The sequence below is a fragment of the Corvus kubaryi genome, unplaced genomic scaffold (genome assembly GCF_017639235.1).
Source record: "Corvus kubaryi isolate FWS band 111438036 unplaced genomic scaffold, C.kubaryi_AGA036_p1.0 129, whole genome shotgun sequence".
Taxonomy (NCBI): domain Eukaryota; kingdom Metazoa; phylum Chordata; class Aves; order Passeriformes; family Corvidae; genus Corvus; species Corvus kubaryi.
In genome coordinates, this window is record NW_024580664.1 from 2,769,104 (window position 1) to 2,789,328 (window position 20,225).

At 36.9% G+C, this 20,225-nt stretch overlaps 1 protein-coding gene across 5 annotated transcripts in view; it reads right to left on the reverse strand.

The window, feature by feature from the left end:
* Positions 1-20,225, reverse strand: part of UHRF1BP1L (UHRF1 binding protein 1 like) — a 51,933-nt gene that overhangs the window by 6,546 nt on the left and 25,162 nt on the right. For 4 of the 5 annotated variants that reach the window (XR_006015778.1, XM_042026564.1, XM_042026554.1 and 1 more), the window contains 12 exons: positions 19,788-19,958; positions 18,351-18,531; positions 16,920-17,003; positions 14,707-14,889; positions 14,477-14,595; positions 12,565-12,706; positions 11,635-11,828; positions 8,346-9,838; positions 7,709-7,884; positions 6,268-6,404; positions 5,422-5,572; positions 1,221-1,477 (listed from right to left, as the gene is read on the reverse strand). Coding sequence is in view for 4 of the 5 variants with exons in the window: in XM_042026564.1 (XP_041882498.1) it covers positions 1,221-1,477; positions 5,422-5,572; positions 6,268-6,404; positions 7,709-7,884; positions 8,346-9,838; positions 11,635-11,828; positions 12,565-12,706; positions 14,477-14,595; positions 14,707-14,889; positions 16,920-17,003; positions 18,351-18,531; positions 19,788-19,958 (3,288 nt within the window). In the remaining variant the exon portion in view is untranslated. The remainder of the gene's footprint in view (positions 1-1,220; positions 1,478-5,421; positions 5,573-6,267; positions 6,405-7,708; positions 7,885-8,345; positions 9,839-11,634; positions 11,829-12,564; positions 12,707-14,476; positions 14,596-14,706; positions 14,890-16,919; positions 17,004-18,350; positions 18,532-19,787; positions 19,959-20,225) is intronic. The other variant, XM_042026584.1, reaches the window with a different exon arrangement.

The window sequence follows — 20,225 nt, forward strand, 5'->3', positions numbered from 1 at the left end:
GAATCTTGTTGCCAGTTTATTAATATACATTCCCCATCTCAAGCAGCTGCTTTCTCAACATTTTGCCTAAGTCTGCCTTCTTGCCAATAAACCAGCACAATCCTGGTTCTAAATGCAAATGACTATATGTAAAGACTTTGTTATTTGCATTTGGGCATTCATGTTTGTAATCCACTGAAATCTAAGCAATAGATCCACAGATCTTAAGGAAAATGCTTGTGCTAATCCTGTAAAGGAGAAACAGCTCTAAAAGGGTGCCCAAGGATCCTCAGGGGCTGGAAGGGCTGTATCACTGAGGGAAGGAAAACTGATGCATTTTGAGTAGAACACAAAACAATTGCCTTTCCAGTCAATAATAATCTTGGCAGAATCAAGACCTTAGCCTCAGATGTAGAACTGGAGCTGGTATTCCAGTCCTCACCTCGTTCAAAGTTTATATGTGTGATTATTACTGTCCAAAGCAATGTAATAATTATCTTTATGTTTGTTTGTTTTTCTGTTGTTCTACACCCCTCCAAAAAGTGTCCTTATCTTTATATTCAGTGGTTGTGCAGCACAGAACTCACCATCTTCTTCAAATGTCTGAAAGAAAACCCCTTAAGAGACTTGAGCAGAAGTGTCCTCTTAATGTTACTATTTTAAGATATGGTGCTGAAAAATGCTTGCATAGTTTAGTATCTGTTTCTAGGCAGAGCAGAACATGAAACTTGGGTTGTAAGAAACAGTGTTCAAGTGGTTTGTACTGGAATTCCATAACCTTTTCCTTCTTTTGTACAGAATTTTCATTGCAAGTACTATCCTCCAACTAGGAGAGAGAAATAACCTTTAAAATCCATGGTTTGTAATTAGAAAACCATATACTTTGCTAGGCAAAAAGCCCAACCAGAAAAACCCACGTTGTGCCTCTGGAAGCTTGATATACCTTACGTATAAAATTCCCAGACACTGTCCTTCTACAAGAGAGATTTGGGAGAGGAGGAAAAAGTATAAAATATTAATTCATACAAATAACTTGGCCATGCAGATAATTCCCCTCCAGGCATACCACAGAGCTAACCAAATCTATGGATTTTAAAATTGTTTTAGTGTTATCTAAAGACCTTTCAGAGATGATAGCAGTTTCTTTGAAGTTAACTGTATCCAGATTAGTAGTTTATCATCAAAGAAACGAGAATACAATTTTTTTTTTAGAGCAGCCAAGTATCTCATTGTTAACATACTTTTAAATTAATCCTTGCATTAGAAACTTTTATCTTCATAGGCATCACTTCTGCGACAGTTTCATCTTCTAGAAAATGTTGAATGTTTGTAAGAGAAGATGTTAGAAATTCAGCACTGAAGTTCTCCACATGACACTGAAGAAACCCATTTTTTACAGCTAGCAGGGAATGTACAACAGCACTAGGCCCGCTTTCCCATCTCAGACTAATCTCAGGTGATGAATTAACAGGTCCAGCCACAGATTTACTGTCAGAACCTGTTGCAAAAAGAAAACAAATTTGCATTAAAATTTTGCAGTGTACAAAAAAATCAATTATGATGTAATTATTTCCGCCCCTATTGTCCAACGGATTTTCCATAAAGTACCATATAGCTATTATTCATAAAAGGCAGTGTTGCAAATACAGAACTTCAGAGCAAATTTCTAAGTATATCACTTCAAAGTACAAAAATAAAGAGTACATTTAAGGACTAGTACCTCATTGTGACAAGAGAAAGGACAATGCAGAAGTATCACCATCCACAAAAAAAGTTTGCGTTTCCTTGGTACCTTGACAATGGAAAACCAATTATTTTGCATACTCTTCCACTAAGTCCTTACATTTCAATTCAGAAAAACATTGAAGTCACTTCACTCTCTGAGGAGAGCAGGTATTTTCCTGGAAAAGCTGAAGTTCCTGACTTAGGAAACATAAATAGCAATGCAGTAAGATAGAAAGTATAGCCACACGTGCATTACTTGAGTGGCAACAGACTTGAACCTTAAAAAAACTCTGGCACTTTCTTGCTAATTTCAGTGTCTTTAATCAGTAAGGACAACTGCAACATTCAACTAAAAAAGTTCTAAAAACCATAATAAACTAAAGTAAACTAAAATAAAAATTTAAGGTAACCAGATTGGGGGGGGGGGGGTCAGTAGTATCCATTTCTGGTACAATATAGTTATCCCCGTGGGATTCTCAAGTCATCTCATCACTATGACAGCTGACCTACAGAAATCATCTCTATGACAAGAAGCATAATCACAGTAACTATAGAAAAAACAAGCATTTAAACTTGAAAGATACCTCAAGAAAGAAACTCAGGAAAAATCAACTGAGTTATGTCAATTCATCATGCCACAGACACTGCCTGGAGCTACAGCAACCTGACTAATTGATTTGCCTTCCTATCTGTACATTAATTGGGTTCCCCCTCCTGTATAGTGTGCCAGTTCATGGATGACCTGGCACAGCAGCAGAGTCAGGACTTACACACTTATCTACTGGCACTAGACTGAGGGTGTATGGACTGTCGATCTGGGCTGACAAAGGCCAATGGCAACATGAACATGAGAATCTTCAGCCTCTGCTGTGAACCAGAATCTCTCCCTTTGTTACCTCTGTGAATAGAGGTTTCCACACCAACAACCATGACTCCATCCTTCAATCTTTCCAAGGTTTAAGAAGTGCTAAATCACATAATCCCTTTTCCCTCAAAAACCCACCCCAAAAACAAAGCAACCAACCAAAACCATACTGCACGTATCAGGTATTAGCTATCTTTTTAGGCTCAGTCCAGACAGAAGTGAATAAACTACCAGCAGCCCAGGAGAAGAAGGGAAGCTTTCCAGACAGAAGAACAATGACCACTCTATTCAATGAATCTCTGCAACTGGTTTGGGAAACTTCGTTTTCCTCAAGCATCCATACACTTCTCACACATATAGATAAAGAAATAAGCAGTAGGTGCCCTAATTATTTCTGCAACAGTAGAGAGTACCTGCATCATTGCTGGAAGAATCCAAAGTATAGAAAAAGAACAGAGGAAAAGACCATGCATTCAGTCTCAGATTTGAGTCAATTTTAGTTACCTTGCAGATACCTGAAAGGGGCAGCATCATGGCAAGATGGAGTAAAAATTACATTAAACAATTTGGAAGCTGCTGTGAACTGCTGTTGCCTTCTCACAAGCATGTCAAGCATGGTAATATCTCAATAAAAGCACAGCCCTCCCACAATACCTCTGCTATACTCCAGCCCCACCTTCTTTTGGTTTTGCTGCCAGGCAAGATCTGATAAAGCTGCAGTCCTGCATCCAGCCCTGCAGGGAACTGCACAGCTGCCATGTTGCCCTCAACTTAGTCCAGCTTTTAGCCACATTTCTCCTTTTCTACATCTACTGAATTAACAGTATAGTAGGCTTTAAATAGTTATTTTCATCCAGAACACCTTCTAGACTGTAATTACAACTTGAGTATTCACTGCTTTGAATGGTTCGTCAGGTTACTGGTTACAATTGTTAATGCAGCACTTGAGAAAGTTTTATTAAAGGTCTTGAAGGGGGAGGTTGCTTTTATTGGGATATTATCATACACATTTGCTCATTTGTTCTTTTAGTTGTATTTTATTACCGTTAACTCTTAAATAGTCTCTTTTGATCTGATTCTCCAGCTTTTTCCAAACTTCTTCTCCCTTTGTTCTTCTAACAGAAATGAATATGGGAGATGGGGAGCAGCAACAGCTGCAGAATGTTCCTGACAGTACAGAAATCACTGTCTCTATGGCAGTGAGAAGAAAAGATCAGCAGAGAGAAGATGTACATCACAGAATGGGAGTAACCAGCAATGCACAAAAAACCAAAAAAAGTGGTGTTGCCTCACCCCTTCAGGCACCCACCAGAAAGAGAAAGGAAGAGATACAAAGTGGAAGTATTTGGAGATCCCAATCATGTTACAACCTTTTTGTCCACGAAATAATCAGACAGTGCACAAGCCTCTCATTACCAGCTGAGAAGCATTATCATTACCAGAGGAAGCAGGTTCTAGTTGTAGATACACACAAGAGCAGGAAGGTGGCATGTTCATATTATTTACTCCCTCTGGCTTTTACAGAGGATATGGCAGATAACCAGAAATCAATTTGCCTGCTGTATGAACTGAAGGTCAGTCATGAGTCCTCCCTGCTGGACCTCCTCCTTGCCCTCAGATGCTTGAATAATGCAACAGCTGCTCAGGCAGCAGCTGCTGGCAATGGCTCAGCTTACCAGTAAATGGATTCTTTAGCCAGGGCATCAAAGGCTGTACCACCTCTGAAGCTGAAGCACCTCCTGAACAAAATCCATGCTGATAGAAGGTTGGAATACAAAATGGCAGCCAACAGCTGCTATAGCTATTTCCTGGGAAAGGAGCTGAACCAGATGCAGGTGCATCAGGGATCTGCCCCAAAAAACCCACAGTGCAAAAGAGCTTACATCCAGCTATCCACGTAGAAGGCTGGCAAAGAGGAGCAAAGCAGACTGTGACATGAACTTCCATGCCAAAACATCACACCAAGGAAGAAACCTCACCTATGAGAACTCAGTTTTCTAGCAAAGAATGTATATATTGTACTCATGGCCAAGAACAGCTCTGACAAGACACTGATTGATCGAGTTGTGCAAATATCTGGCATGAAACTACACTCTTTGTATCAAGCTTAAAAAACCCCAAAAACCAACCAAAAAACCAAAACAAACAAAAAACCCAAAAACAGTTGTCTATCTTTAAAGCTCATATTTCCTGATAGGAAATTTTTAAAATTTTCTTAAACCACGTATTATAAGTCTGTTTAAACAGTTTGTGTCATTTAATCTAGAGAAACTAATCCTGAAGAAAAGAAACTTTCCTTCACAGGAAGGTACATTAGGCAAAGTACTATTAGAGTCATAAGGGAGCTCCATCTTCACGAAACAGTACCACAATGCAATGTGTCAAGGTTCCACCCTGCCAGCAGTCAAGACCCACACAGCCTCCCACTCACTCCCCCACCAGTGGGATCGGGGAGAAAATTGGAAGGGTAAAAGCCAGAAAACTCATGGCTTAAGATAAAGACAGTTTAATAGCAAAAACAAAATCCAAAACATAGCCCCATACTAGTCACTATGAAGACAATTAAGTCTACCCCAGCCAAAACCAGCACATAATGCAGCTTACTTCATTTTCAAAAAAGCAAACTAATGACCAGAATTCAATGCAATGCACCTTTTCACCCACATCATCATAGACAGCTCCATTTATTTACTCTTCCTTTTTAATGTATGGCAATGGAGAAAGAAATCAGAGTTCTAAACCAGCATAAAAGGGATGCTACTATACTAACATAAAACCATGTTTGCATTTTTATTTACTTATAACAAATACTTCCAGCTCCAATTTCACCACACTGAATTGTTAGTTCTTACCAACAGTTCTGCTGCACAGATATTGTCGAACACCAATATTTCCCAGTTGGTTTGGTATCACTCGGTTGACCTGTAAGCATATTTCTGTGTCTTCTCCTCTGATGTCAATTTCACCATTAACACCAAATACTTGAAAAACCACAACAGACATCTGTCAACAAGACCCAGATAAGATTATAAAATGAAATTACAGTGATTATTGTTCGTAAGGTATGTCTAAACCTTTTCCACCACAAAAGGAAAAAAATACCCCTTTGTATCCAAAACCCTTGCTCACAGAGAAGCACAAAGTATTCTCATTCCTTCTTTTCTTTTTGTACACATTGGCTTCATAATGGATTGCTCAACAGCCTGTCCAAAGACAGACACTTGTATTTATACCCCACTGACACCAATTCAGAATTGGCTAGAAAAGCAGTAGAAGTGAGACAGATTTTCCTTACTCTGACAGAGAAGCACACGACCTATGAGGTACCTGAAATGCATCTGACATTACCTACAACATATCTACAACTGCATTTAACTTTATGCATATCATAAGCACAACCACGCATTTGCAGTGCTGAATCAGACCAGGTTGAAGAGCTAGGATAGGCTACTAAACTTTGGCTATCTGCATAGTAGTCAGCCCTTTTCCTCTATTTCCTGGGTTGCAGTATTTTTAAGAAAGAAGTAGAAGCCAGAGTTAAGTCAGCTTTGGTATCAGATGATGTGTGTCCATCATCATTACTACTATTTTGGATTCAATTTTCTAATGACTTGAAAAATCACCTCTAAAAGCAACTATTTTAGTTCTAAGGTTTAATTTACAGAATCATGTATTCTAATGGAATACAATAATATTACCATTTCTTCACTAGTCTCATGGGCATTTTCTGAAGCAGCACTCATGGCATCTGGAGATGACCCATCACAATTTTCAATCACCGTGCCTCCTTCGTGGGCATTTTCTGATGGCCTTTGATAGTTTGTGGCTGTAATACCTTCCATATATACATCAGAAAAAACACAAAGTTAGCACAGCATAATCTGAATCACTCCTACATTAAAAATAAAGGCAGTGTCTGCTACTCATAAAAAACTCATTTTTTAACATGAGCTGAATGGCTTATTAAACAAATATTTATGATTGAACTGCCAAATCCATTCCTCTTAGAGAGAGTTCAAAGTTCTAAATGCTAATCAAAAGTAAAGCAGGATATAGTGACAAAACCAGAACAGCACTCTACATGCATTGTTAAAAGAAACTGTGAAGGCATTTTTTAGTCTTCCAAATAAATGTGATCCAGCCAGGAAAAAAAATTCCAAGTTGTGTATCTAAAATACTGCACAGTGCCTTTAGAGCAGATGTCTGTGTTTGTATGTTTAGAGAAATAAGCTACATATACTTTCATCAGAGCAATGATGATAATGTTTCCTTGACAACTGGAAAGCATTGATACTTAACCTGCAGTTAAATATTGTTTAACAAGCTAAAAAGACATATAAAGGTTATTTAAAATGGAAAACGTATTTTATGGTACACTCCCACACAAACACATGCAGGAATACTCCTACAATTCAAATATGTAACAGGCTTGCAAGTGAAACAGTCTTCTCATTATTGCTCTAGACTGAAGAGAAATCCTACAGAAAAAAATAGTCAGTCTTTATGCAAAGTAGAATTATCAGAAAAGAGGTAGCAATAAGGTCTTCTTACTCTATTTCCTGACATGAGAAAATTATTTCATGAGTATATGCACAGATGAGCAAAAATTGGACAAATACTTGCTATTAAGACAGTCAATAGCTAGGAACTACTCCTTAAGGATGAGCTGCAAGGAGACTACCAAACCTATCTGCCTGGTAATTAGCATGGTGAGCATGAGTGAAAACTCATTTCTTTTTCATCCACCTCTAAAATGAAAGCTTCTTTACCACTTCATTTGTAACACCAATTCAGGCTACGACCTGTAAGTACTTGCAGCCAAACAGTTGCTTTTAAGCAGAGCAAGGAACAAGTTCTGCTGAATTCAGATTTGCAAGACAGCACTTCAATGCTCTTACTTTCCTCAAGAGAGGAAAATTAAGCTGTGTTAAAATTAAATAGTGCTGCTTAAGTAGCACACATTATTGCTTTCACTTGAAATGATATATGGTGAATACACTTGGTATTACTGGTGAAGGGAACAGAAAGAGTCTTGTAAAGTATCCAGGATTTGCTGGACTAGAATCCTTTTGAGCACAACTTTAATAACAAACAACATTTTCATGTATTGCTTAAAAATATTTTGTTAAACCTACTTACCTTTCTCCAGAAAGCTTTGACTATCACTTCCATCACTCTCTGTCAAATGATCCTCTAGCATCATACTATCAATAGAGATGGTATCCAGAGAAACTTGTGATGGACTTCTCTTCATATTTTTGTAAGAAACAGAGAATGCAGGGAGGTTGGACGAGCAGCGGTCCTTATGCTTAGCACTTTTAAAATATAAAGATACGAAGAAATTATTATTTCAAATTAAAGGAAATACATAGAAGTTACTTTAAAAAATTCCTCTAAAGCAGGCAAGATATAAAACAAAAAAATATGATTATTCAATAATCCTTTGATAGGAAAAAGAGGTAAATGTAGAAACAACATATATTCATCCAGGTATTTGTGTCAATAATTCTCTCAATACTTATTTCCTAACATTTAAACTAAAAGCAAACAGTTTAAATCAATTAACTAACACTTCATCTTAACTTTCACTGAATGCTGGATATGGCGTAACTTCTAACATACAATCACAGAACAGCCTGAGTTGGAAGGACCATACAGGCCAACTCTTAAGATGTTCCCTTCCTGACTGCTAAAAGTACTACAAGTCTGTGGCCAACGGGATTACTAAATATTTTCAAAGAGTAGGAAAACTGATTTAGTATTAAATCTTCTATACCTTGATGAAGACTGGAATGCAAACATCTTAACTGAAGTCACTTTTTCTTTGTTGATTTCAAGATCTTCAGATTCTAAGGCAGCTTCTAAGTCAGCGACTCGGTTAGGACAGCCTTCAGTTGTGCCTTCCTGTTCATTTAACTTATTTGAAAATATGTTTCTGTCATCCTCTTTATCAATGAAAAATTCAGTAGAATCTTCTCTCTTATTTAGAATGGACACCGAATCCCTAGGATTCAAACTACTTTTCTCACTTAGAGGTCCACAGACCTCCTCTGAATCACTTCTACTAAAAAGTCCACTGCTTCCTCCTTCACTTGTATCGCCCAAACCTTTTTCTGATGCATCATCAGAAAATGACATTGCTTTCTGAAAATCCATATTACTGTCTGATTTAAACAAAAGAGGATCTATTAAAATTCCTTTATTAACTTCAGCATTCAGAGGCTTGCAGTCATTTACATAATCAAAATTAGTAATACCAGCTTCCACTATCTTACTACCAACTAATTTACTCTCTGAAGTAAGAGTTGCCCCATTTCCCACAGGGGAGAGTTCTGATGCCACGGGACTTCCTTCTTCCTCAACAGGAGACTTACAAGGGTTTCCCTGAGTCACTGGATGGAGCAGTAAGGCTACTTCTGCACTTTTCAGTAGGATCCCAATGCAGACATCTGTTTGCTTTGCGGGTTTTCCTGTCACTGCCTCTACGTCATTCCTTAAGTTTTCCAGGAGCAATATAAGAGATTCATGGAGAAACAGCAAAAAAAGATACTGGTAGTGATTGATCTGCACGTTTACATGTTTTTGAACATGGACAAGAACATGGACATCTGCATCAGAGGAAGAGCTTTCAGAAAGCACTCCTAAAGTCTCAGACATTTGAATACCATTGGTCAAGGGCTCTGTCTCACTGCTGTAATACTCCTTTAGAAGTTTCTTACGTTGCAATCTACTAGAGAGATCACTAGATTCACTTTTTGGAATGTTCAAGGCTGTCTGGTTATGTGATACAAGCTCTTTTTGTGACTTCGCAAATCTTATTGGCTGGCAAATCCAAAGTGAAAGCGGGAAAGAGTCCACAAAGCTTATTGGTCGGCCTTTCCCACTTTTCGTTCCTTCGTAATCTATCCAAAACTGGGAAAAATGCATGGACCAAACATCAGTAGCTGCAGATGTCTTTAATGCATATTTATTCAGTTCTGGGATGATATAACCTTTATAAACATCATGCATTTTGGTATCTTGTTCATGAGCGTGTCTCTGGAAGATTGGATGCAAAAGATTAAAATTTTTTGGGGATTTAGGAAAAGTGGTGAAAGTTCTACTGAAAAATTCAGAGTCCTTGAAGTTCTGAAACAAAGCTTCTAGATCAGAGTGTCTGCAGTTTGGTGAGCATCTGGTATTCGTAGCAATCATCTCTGAACTTTGAATGGAAAGTGCACGAGGTTGATCCTTATGAATTTCAGGTTTGTTTTCAAATGGGATGATGATCTGCAAGGGAGAAATACATTTTGTCTAGTTAAAAATACATAGATTAAGAAGGTATACAATTAAAGAAACAAAATAGTAGCCATGACAGCTGATATAAAGGAATATAATTACAGTTTTATGAGAAATCAAGTACAGTGACACAGAACAGGGGTAAGTCAGGCTCACAGACTATGATTTATGTTTTCTCTCATTTTTAAGAGGGATGATGTGGCATCAATATTTGTACAAAAACATAAGGGTCTCAGGCTTTTCTTATCTGAAGGTCTTAAATTTAGTTCTGCTATATTAGGCTGAAGTGGCTCATTTGTTCAACTCAAGCAGCTTGCTAAAAAGTTTCGTCAAGTGTTTCCAAAATTTACAGCTTTGAAAAACAGAGAATTATAATTTGGAGTTCAATCTGGCTTGTCAGACAGGGTTTTTCACCATACCGAGTCCTACAGTATTTTATTTCTATGTTAAGATACAAGCAAGCAGTTAAATGTGCTAATGCAGCTAATACTTCTCTATTTTATTTAACCTGCATATTTTTAGTGCACATTTTAAAGTGAACATATTTTATGCCAAATCCTGTTTCTTAAATTGTTAACATGAACATTGGCAACTCCAGTTTTGCTAGTATCAGTTACACTGCCTTCTATCACAATATCTCCATTCTGAATCTAGAAAGTAGGAGTAAAAAAATCATCCCTAAAGACACTTAAAGATGGAGGTAATGAAGCTTCTCCATTTAAATACAAGGACTCAGAAAAAAATAACCAAATAAAATAATTAGCTATCTGATATGTAAACATCAAGCACGCTATTAAAATATTCATCATTTGCTAGAAAAAAAATAATGCTGTTAATACATGGGTGACATAATTAGTTTAGTAGGCTATTCACATATAATAATTCAGTATCAGATCAATCTATATTTGCAGACTTCCAGTCATTTGCTCTTAATAACTGTTTTTATTCAATACAAACAGTATTTCTCCCTTGCTTGTAAAGCTCCATTAAGTACGTACCAGGAGCTTAGACAGATAACCATCTCTCCATATGCTGACTTTTTAGAACCCTTGAAACCTCTCCTGTGGGCACCACTGAAAAGACTCGTTTTGTTCACCTCTGAACCTTGGAAACCATACAATGAAATTCACAATGCAAACAGGGGATGGGTGGGAAATTTATCTGCTCAATAATCCTTTTTTTACAAAGGATGAGAAGACAAGGGAAGCAAAAATTTGATGTTCAGCCGTATTAACAAGCACCACTCCTCTGGAATAAGCATACAGAGAACTCATGTACCTGAACTACACCAAGAGCCAGCATGAAACAGAAAATGGTGAGAATGGGCTTTGGAGAAGGAAATAAACCTTCAGATAAACTGCTTTCCTTACTCTAGGCACTCATTAACAAGACAAAAAGAGTTTTGATATAATACAACCAGTGGAACAAGGGAGGGCCCTTGCATTAATATAGAGTACAAATATTAATTTTTCACTAGTTATTTTTACTTTAGTGCTCAATTTCTTTTTAGTTCTGCTATGTCAAGTTCACTGATCACAGGGAAATACTTTGTTAGTACTCCCACTCAGGTCTTCAATACAAAACCAAAATACCCCTAGGACACAGATGAAGGAGTATAGGAGATAAGATGTCTGTCTTCAAACCATCGTATTCTGCAGAGTTTTTTAGATTAGTGTTTTTTCATTCATTTAGGTATTTATTTCTTAAGTTGCTCTGCTAACAGCTTTTCAGAATAAAAGAAATAGTCTTCCAAGGAACCACAAACCCCATCCTCAGTGACAGTGTACCTTTAACATTAGTCCATCCACTCTAACATCAACATGTTCATCTGATTTTGAATTGTCATTTAACTTGTACATGGCCATGAACTGAATAAGACTCTGTTTCAAATCCAACACAAACTGGTTTAGCCAAAGAATACTTCTCTGATCCAGGGTGAACTGTAAAGCATTCAGCTGGCCATACAAATTTGGACATGGAACTAAAAGAGAAAAGAAAATGAAACCATGAGAATAAGTCAAATGTTTATGGGTTGGGTTTTGTTTGGTTTTTAAATGATTGCAAACTTACATTTTCACCAGTACTTTTCATCAGGGAAAGAAAAGAAACCTGCTCCCTTAGTCTCAAGGACGAATAAATTGTTAGCAGATACCTGAAGCAATGCTTCTTTCACTCCAAGCAAGTAACTGAATTTTTGAGTGTAAAAAAAACTAATAGAATTAAGTCTGAGGAAAGGGGGAGAATATTCTCATTACAGAGGAAGGACAAGACCATGGAAATTTGCTGTCCTCGAGCCCCATCCCCAAGAAATCCACTAACATTTCTGTATATAAAACAGGGCCAGCCACAGAATACATTCCTACAAATAACTCCAGCACCTCTTTGTTGCATTTTAGGTATTACTGCAATAGTTTGAGTTCTTTTATGTAGCCAGACAGTGAAATTGCAGAAACAATATGTGGATGCTGGAGAATGAATAATTCATGTGCCAGTAAAAATGTTGCAAGTGTTTTTAGACTGAAAAACCATGTTTATAAAAAATCAGTATTAACAGGAGTTTTCCAGGAGCAAGCACTGTGGAAATAAAGCAGTCTTGTGCTCTAGCCATTTTAGAAAGCCATTACCTATTTCTGAGTGTTAAGCTTCACAAAGGTGAAAGTAACACACAAAATTTATGCTTCAGTACAAAAAAAGAAAAAAAAAAAAAGAAGTCTTACTAGGAAAGTCCTTTCCATCTGGGTAGTAATATTCAGTGAATTCAATATGAATAGCTGGCATTTCTGGTGGAAGATAAAGTGACTTTTTATTGCAAGAGATCAGAGCTTTAGGGGAAGAACGACATTGGTCTGCTGTTGAAACCTGTAAAAGATAGACGATTATTTCATTAACACATTACATTTTTATGAATGATTAAGCATTTGTAGTTGCAAGGTACTGCCCCTAGTAAGGTAACATTCCACTGCTCTTGGGTGTAGGTCCTCAAGCACAACACAAAGTGCTGACAGTAAGAAAGACTTAACTGCCTTGTAGCAGAAATGACTTGCATAGAACTGTTTCACAAGAAAACTGTTTCAAAGGTACCAGATCCTCTTCCCTCATACAAGGCAAGAGGCAGCAGGTCACTTTCAAAGGCATTCAGCAGAAGCCGAGAATGATCTGATTTTTTTATTGCAAATCTTACAGCTCCTGTTTAAACATTTATGCTTGCATGGAGTGTGTTTCCATACAGTCTGGTCTAGATAAGGGAGAGATTAGAAGCTAGATAAGCTTATTACACATGTTAGGAAGTTCTTGTACTGTCATAAGAACAAATTCCAGTACACAGGCCAAGTCTCACACTGTATGCTAAGCAAGGTGTTCAGCATGCACTTGGCAGAGATATGTATGCTTGGATATGCCTGATGGTCTGCTTCACAGGAGAATCAAGACACTATGGAACAGTAATCTCCATTTCTATTTCCTTACAATGTAAATGAACAACAATTAAAAACAAGTAAGAAATCAACATTTGATTTATATTTGACCTTAAATTTTATTGAATGTATCCTAGTTTAAAAAGTATGTTGCCAAAACAAAGCTCTTTCATTCAACAGTTAGCAGGTCAAACTCCTAGTTTGAAATTACCCAATGTATTAATATTGAACAGATGATGATGTCTACTAGAATGAGTTTCACTGGAAGTAATGAATACTTGACCTTTACAAGCCTGCTTCACTCTATGTAGCTGTTTTCAAGAGGCAAACATATCTGCATTAACACACACAAAAATTCAAGTAAAATGACCTATTTAGAAAAATAGCTTTTAGGAAACTGCATAGAAATAATAACAATTCAAAAATTGAAAATGTGTTTGTGTAGAGAGGAGGAGACAAGAGCAGAAGGCAAATGGAAACATGAACAGTACAAAGCAGTAGTATAAAACCACTTCAGATCCAGATGAATGCTCCTAGCAGCAATCTGCACTCTCCCACAACACCAGAAGCGATATAGCAGAAAAATGTTAGAAATTGGAACAAGAGCAAGTAGACATCACAATGACAAAGGACACATACTTAACATTTTTGTTAGGACCTGAAATTTATGATCCTCCCATATCACTACCATTCTGCCTAATGGAGATACACTTCTGTATTCCACTTGCCTCAGAACAGTCAACCTGGACCACGACCAGAAACTAAAACTACTCATTCTAACAAAGGGGAGAGGGATGGAAATGGTTAAAGCGTCTGCTCAAAATATCACTGGAGAGGGAGTGGCTGGAAAAAAACCTTAAAAACTTAAAGAAACCTCTTAACAGTTTTTAATGTACTTCGAAAAATATAACAATTAGAAAACCATGATATACAAAACCACATATTAAAATATTGGGCACATAACATAGTACAATGAAAAGATTAAATTTAAATTCCAAATTCATAATTTGGAGAACAGTAGAACTTGGATCCAACACATAGTTGTGATAGGATCACAAATTTTAACAAAGCAGAAGCAGTTCCATAAAGGTCTAATCCAATAATGAATGGAAAGACTCATTAATTTCAATGGGCTTCATACTGTCCCTTAAAAAGCACAGTTACATAACAGCCAAGGGTGGAGTAGCCCCAGTTTTACTAACTTAAAGAAATGTACCTGATATATATTGAAATCTGCAAGTCTAACCACAATAGGACTAGACATCAGTTTGCCCTTTGGTTGTTGGGAAGATACAGAGGAAGCCCTAGATGTTCCTTTCGGTATCTGTTCCTTGCCTGTAGGAAAGAATAGTGATGGAATCATTGAAAAGAACAGGGTTTGTTTTTTTTTTTTCATAGTTTTAATATTTCATGGAAGTAGAGAATTAAGTGATGTAAACAAAATACCTGTTTGTAGAATCTGAGGAAATACAGCAGGTGGTGATTTGGGAGGAGAATCTATGACCTGATCTTTCACAGCCTGCTTAAGCAATTCAACATTGCTTTTGAATTCATTTAGTAATTCTTTGGCCCATCCACTTCTGGTTTTAGTTGCATCACTATAATGCATCCAGTGATCACAGCTGTCTCCTGCAAATAAGAGAAATGGGGGAAATATTAATTCCTTTGAAATTTTGCTTCTAACAGGATAACAAGTTTCCACTATTTCACAATTACTCTTCAAACTATAAGCTCATTGCATGCTGTAATTATAGAACAACAGCAGTCATACCAGACGTTAAAACAGAAGTTATATATTCCATAAAATAAGTCCCAGCACTTCACAAAATCACTCAGAATATAGCATTGCCAGCTGCCTTATAACACCACTAAAACTCAAAACATCATTGAGTATTTTCAGTTCAGAGAAATCTTATGACACATTAATGTCATATGTGAGAACATGCAAAAAAATGCTCAACTGAAAAAAAAAAAGTGAGAGCAAGTAACAGAACAATGTTCTCATGCTCACTTTTTCCAAGCTTATCTTTCCTGCCAGAACTGTGTCCTAAGAAGTTCCTGGTCCCTTTCCAGAAATGAATTCTTTTTGTCTTGGTTCTCTAGCACCTTTATGGCACACAAACAAGAAGGTAAGTTCGAGAAGTGCTGCAGCACACACAGCCTTAAAAATCAATCCCACTGGAAATTCTTTTGTTCCTGTTTTCAATTCCAACATGTTTCTGTTGGTCAAGCACTCAAACCTCTGAAAGAAATCGCTGTATATTTAAATAGTCCTGTAAAGATATTCTACCAACCTGTTAAATAATGAGGATGCAATAACAAATAATTTGTAACAATTGGTAGATCACTCTTTAAATAATACCATGTGAACACTTACTTTATTGGGGCTTAATGAATTTTTGGATACTTATACTAGGGATGAGTAAATATGTTTGCTATTAAAATAGGAAAATGATTTTGGAAAAAAAGAGATTTCAAGTCTAAATGCAAATATTGCAGCATTGAAGAAACTTTTAGGGTGGGGCCTATCACAAGAGATTATATTTTTCCCCACACTTCTTCCTCACGCTTATCTTTGCGGGTTATTCACATTTTTATAGCTAAGGAAGAAGATAAAGGAACAGGGAAGAAACCAGAAAGGGAACAAAAGGACAAACTCCGAAGGACCTACAGGACTTGGTTAGCATTACCATAGGGAAAGCTCTAATACCCCTTCTGGGAAGTCAGTCTGGGCAGCTGCCTCTCTGAAGTGCTTGCACACAAACACATGCAGCATCACGAACGCGTGGGAGCAGGGCAACCACAGGGGCGCGCAGGTGTATGCAAATGTATGATCTCATTAGGATCACAGATGTGGCGAGACAGCACACACAACTGAAATGCTGCAAGGGGATGAACACGGCCTTTTGGGAAGCACAAGAGGGCACGGAGGGTGAGACCAATGGGAACAGATGGAACTCAGCCTCGGGAGGGATGATCAGCCAACTGAGTGTTTACAGGCTGGGAGTAGAGGACAGACCAACATGAATGATGATGCGGATTTCTGCTCCAGACCATCTGATTAGGAAGATGATCAGGCCCTTTTACTTGTCACATGCTTTGTAACATATCCTGTCTCCTCTAAATTTTTTATATTTCTACTAGAAATTATTTATGAGAAATGTTTTATTTGTAAGAAACACTTCTTTGGAAATTGCTAACTTTTTTTAATAACATTTCTTAACAAAAGGTTACACAATTGAACCTCTACACACTGAAATTCTTGTTCAGCAAAATAAGATAAAAAGCAAAACACTGATTGGAAATGGACATAAAATGACAGACTTCTATATATGAAAAAAATCTAGCAGATTGATTCTTGCTAATATCTAGTTACTGAATTCTCAATATGCAATACTGCCTTCCTCTGTCAACACAAAATTCTCTTCATGTCAGAAGACCAAACAAAACAGTGAAGAGCATTTGGCCTAAACCAGCTCATTTGCAGAAATTAAACTGGTTCCCAGGTTGTTGCTTTTGTTGTTTGTTTTTGCATATAGAAGGAAGTAAAAAGGTGCATTTCAAATGGTTTGAGCACGATTATCTAAGTTGTATACACGTACACACAAATTTTTTTAGCATTCAAGCATAGGTAATTCATAAAATGCTTGCTTTCATACCTGCTTTATGAAATGGATAATAGTCCACTGTTAAATAGCTGAAGGAAAGCTGCATGGCCCCTCCTGTAACACGTCTGTTTGGGTCTGTAAAAAAAAACAATGCTTGGCTCTGCAGATATTGCATTTAGCATGTTAGTTCTATGTTGCCGTAATCCTTTAAACATCTAACAGCTACTGCTTTCTTCCCTTTACTGTCTCTCCTTACAACCTCATTATCTTCCCTCAAAATCTTCATTCATATAGTCTTCACTGGTTCCTAAAGATCAGCTTGTAGAATTCTGTACTCAGTCACTACTTACAAATTCCATACTGTTTTCAATGTTATTTAAAAGACAACACTTTGAAAACATACTACTGCAGTTTTTCTGAAACAAAACTTTTTACACTGAATATATGATTATGATCAGTCTTTGAAGCCAACATTTACTTTCAAAATACTATATAATGAAATTTTATTTGACAAATACTGCAGGGAAGACGTCTTCTGAGAATCTTCTCCTCTGACTTTTTCCACTGTTGAATTTAAACTTCATGGCCAAAAATAAGGGACCAATAAAGAGATCTCATCAGGAGTGATAAATTCCAACTGCAGTGTATACACTGCATGTAAGGAAATATGCCTCTAGCCAGTGAACCTTATGCTCTGCTGCTCTGAAAGTCTCTTTCCTAATCAAGGAAATGCATTTGTTAAACCCTAAGTTTTTCATACTCTTCTCCAGCAGACCTTGCATGTTTCCATAAATTTTTCCGTGACTAGCCAGCTTCTTAGATATACACCAATATGTCACTCTTCTATGATCACTTTTAAAAGGCATGAAAAAAGTGCCTTCATTTGTCTTCTTTTATTCCTGATTCTAAATGTGACTATGTGCAATAGGCTTTTGTTAAAAAGAAACAGTACAAGATTTACACACAAAATTTTAAGGTCACAGGATAATTGCTCCATTCTTTCCATGCGGTGCAGATCATACCAAACTGTCTAAATTAGTAACACAAAGAGGACTGCTCTTTTATTAGTCTATATTTATGAGTATTACAGAAGCAGATTTTATAGTGACCCCTTCAAGCCACAGAAATGTTGCCAGTGCATTCTTCATAATGCAGTTAATTTATAAAAGAAAAAAAAACCCAGCAGTAACCATCAGACTGACAGAATCAGTTCCTAGAAGACAGAAAAGCACAGAAGCTACTAGCAATCTTAGTTTTTGCACTTATTCTAAAACAATTACATTTAATAGTGAAATGTTGTCCTGACAGAGCCACCTAAATAATTTTACATGTGTCCACAGACACTGGAGACAATTCTGACTGTTCCTCTAAACAAAAGTCTCTTGACTTTATTGTATTATTATTGTCTCATTGTTGTATTCCTCAAAATATCTCCTAAAGATGATTATGATTCTCAAACATGTTACTTAAAAAAAAAATTACCTTTTTCTTTAGAATGGATATCATCACATATATGTAGGTCCAAATGGGAAATTACTAAGTGATAAGAAGTTTCTTTAACATCAAAATCATTAAACAATTTTACTATTGCATCGTTTTGATCAGGTGCTGCTGTTGTCTGGTGCGCTTTCACCTGCTGGGAGCTGGGTGCAGGGGCAGAGCTCTGAAAAAATATTTAGTCACATCAATTTATAATGTTTATTGTTTCTTTCAAGCATAAGTACCCGTTTACTGACACAAAACAGGCCTTTGAAACAAGGAAAAATCTGCATGACACGCATTCCCTCTTGGATCATTACTGAGATTTAAGTGTACTGTTCTAGAATAGCTAAGTCAAGCTAATGGATGTGTCACTACACTGACAGTGCATCTCCCATTCTCCCTGTTCCCCACATTTCCTTACACTCCTGTCACTTGCAGCACTGGTATTTTTCTAACTTTTGTTGCAAGCTGTTCAGGGAACTAAACCAACAGTGGGCTCCTTTCTGCTAATGTAGCTCCTCAAGCTACATCACAATCGGGTCAAACATGAGTCAGTGCCAGTATCAGGGAACAGGTGAGATGCAAGCACAGGGCACTGAAGGATCAGAACCTCCCAGCTCAACAGCAGGTAACCATTAGATTGCTGTGGCTAGACCTTCACAACACATTGTAAGGCATAAGGACCAGCACAAGAACTGAACTCTCCATTACAGTACACTAGCTTTAATCTAAGAGATTCTCTACAACTGACTTTACAGTAATAAATCATGTTTTATTTACAGCATTATCTTTTTTCAGTGTACCTGTCCTGCTTCTTCAGACAAGAAGAGGTGCCTCCCCTCAACACTCACAAAGCCCAGTTGGTCTAGCCTGCTCTGTGTGCTGAAGAATACCAAGATTTATATGCAGCATCAACAGCACAGATGTGCCAGCAGAAATATATTGAAAGTAGAATTGTTTTTCACTATATATTCTAATGAGAACCACATGAAGGTAAGCTCTTAATAAAAGCTAATTTTTCAGTACCATGAGAACAAACTGGACAAGCACTTTAAATCATTATGGTAAGCATATCTACCCACACATTAAGGTTACCTTAGTGTGTCTTAATTATTTAAATTCATAACCAGAAAATATTTGAAGAACAAATTTACTTAACAGTCAATAAAGAGTTAAGTAAATACAGGAATCTGAACACTCTGTACATGGACAAAGAAATAAAATTTCTTTTATTTTCTGCAATTAACATCAATACACAAATTTTTGCAAAATAAAGACTATTTTATACTACAATTCATTCCCAGTGTAGTTTAAGATATACAGCTGAATGAAAATGAGTAACTGAACATTTTCTAAAATAAATTAACACAACTAACCACACTGTGTTGTACTGTGGAACACCCAATAATGATACAGTGAGACAATCAATTCTCATACCTGGGCTGTTTCAGAAGCCAAGCTCTTCCTCTGTTCTGCTGATTTCTCTATGGCTTCACTAAGAGATTTGGCATACTGCACCATGGCTTTCAATTGGGAATCAGTCAAAACCCACAGTAAATCATCCAGAATCAGAACCAGTTTGGATGCCACAACATTACAGTCTTTTAACTGTAAAATAAAAATTGAAAGAAGTTGAACTAAGTACTTACATTTCTTATATTAAGTAAATGGGGTAAAGAAAAGCTGAATGCAAAAAGCAGTAAGAAACATTTTTTATTTTAAATTTTATTCCTCTCATTACCTAAGAAGTACCTAAGACACAGTATATTTATGCCTCACTCTATGTATTTGGCATGCACCAGGTATTAAACTGCTGCATTTCTCTAAATATAAGTAGTGTAAATATTACCTGAATCTAGAGAGATAAAACAACAA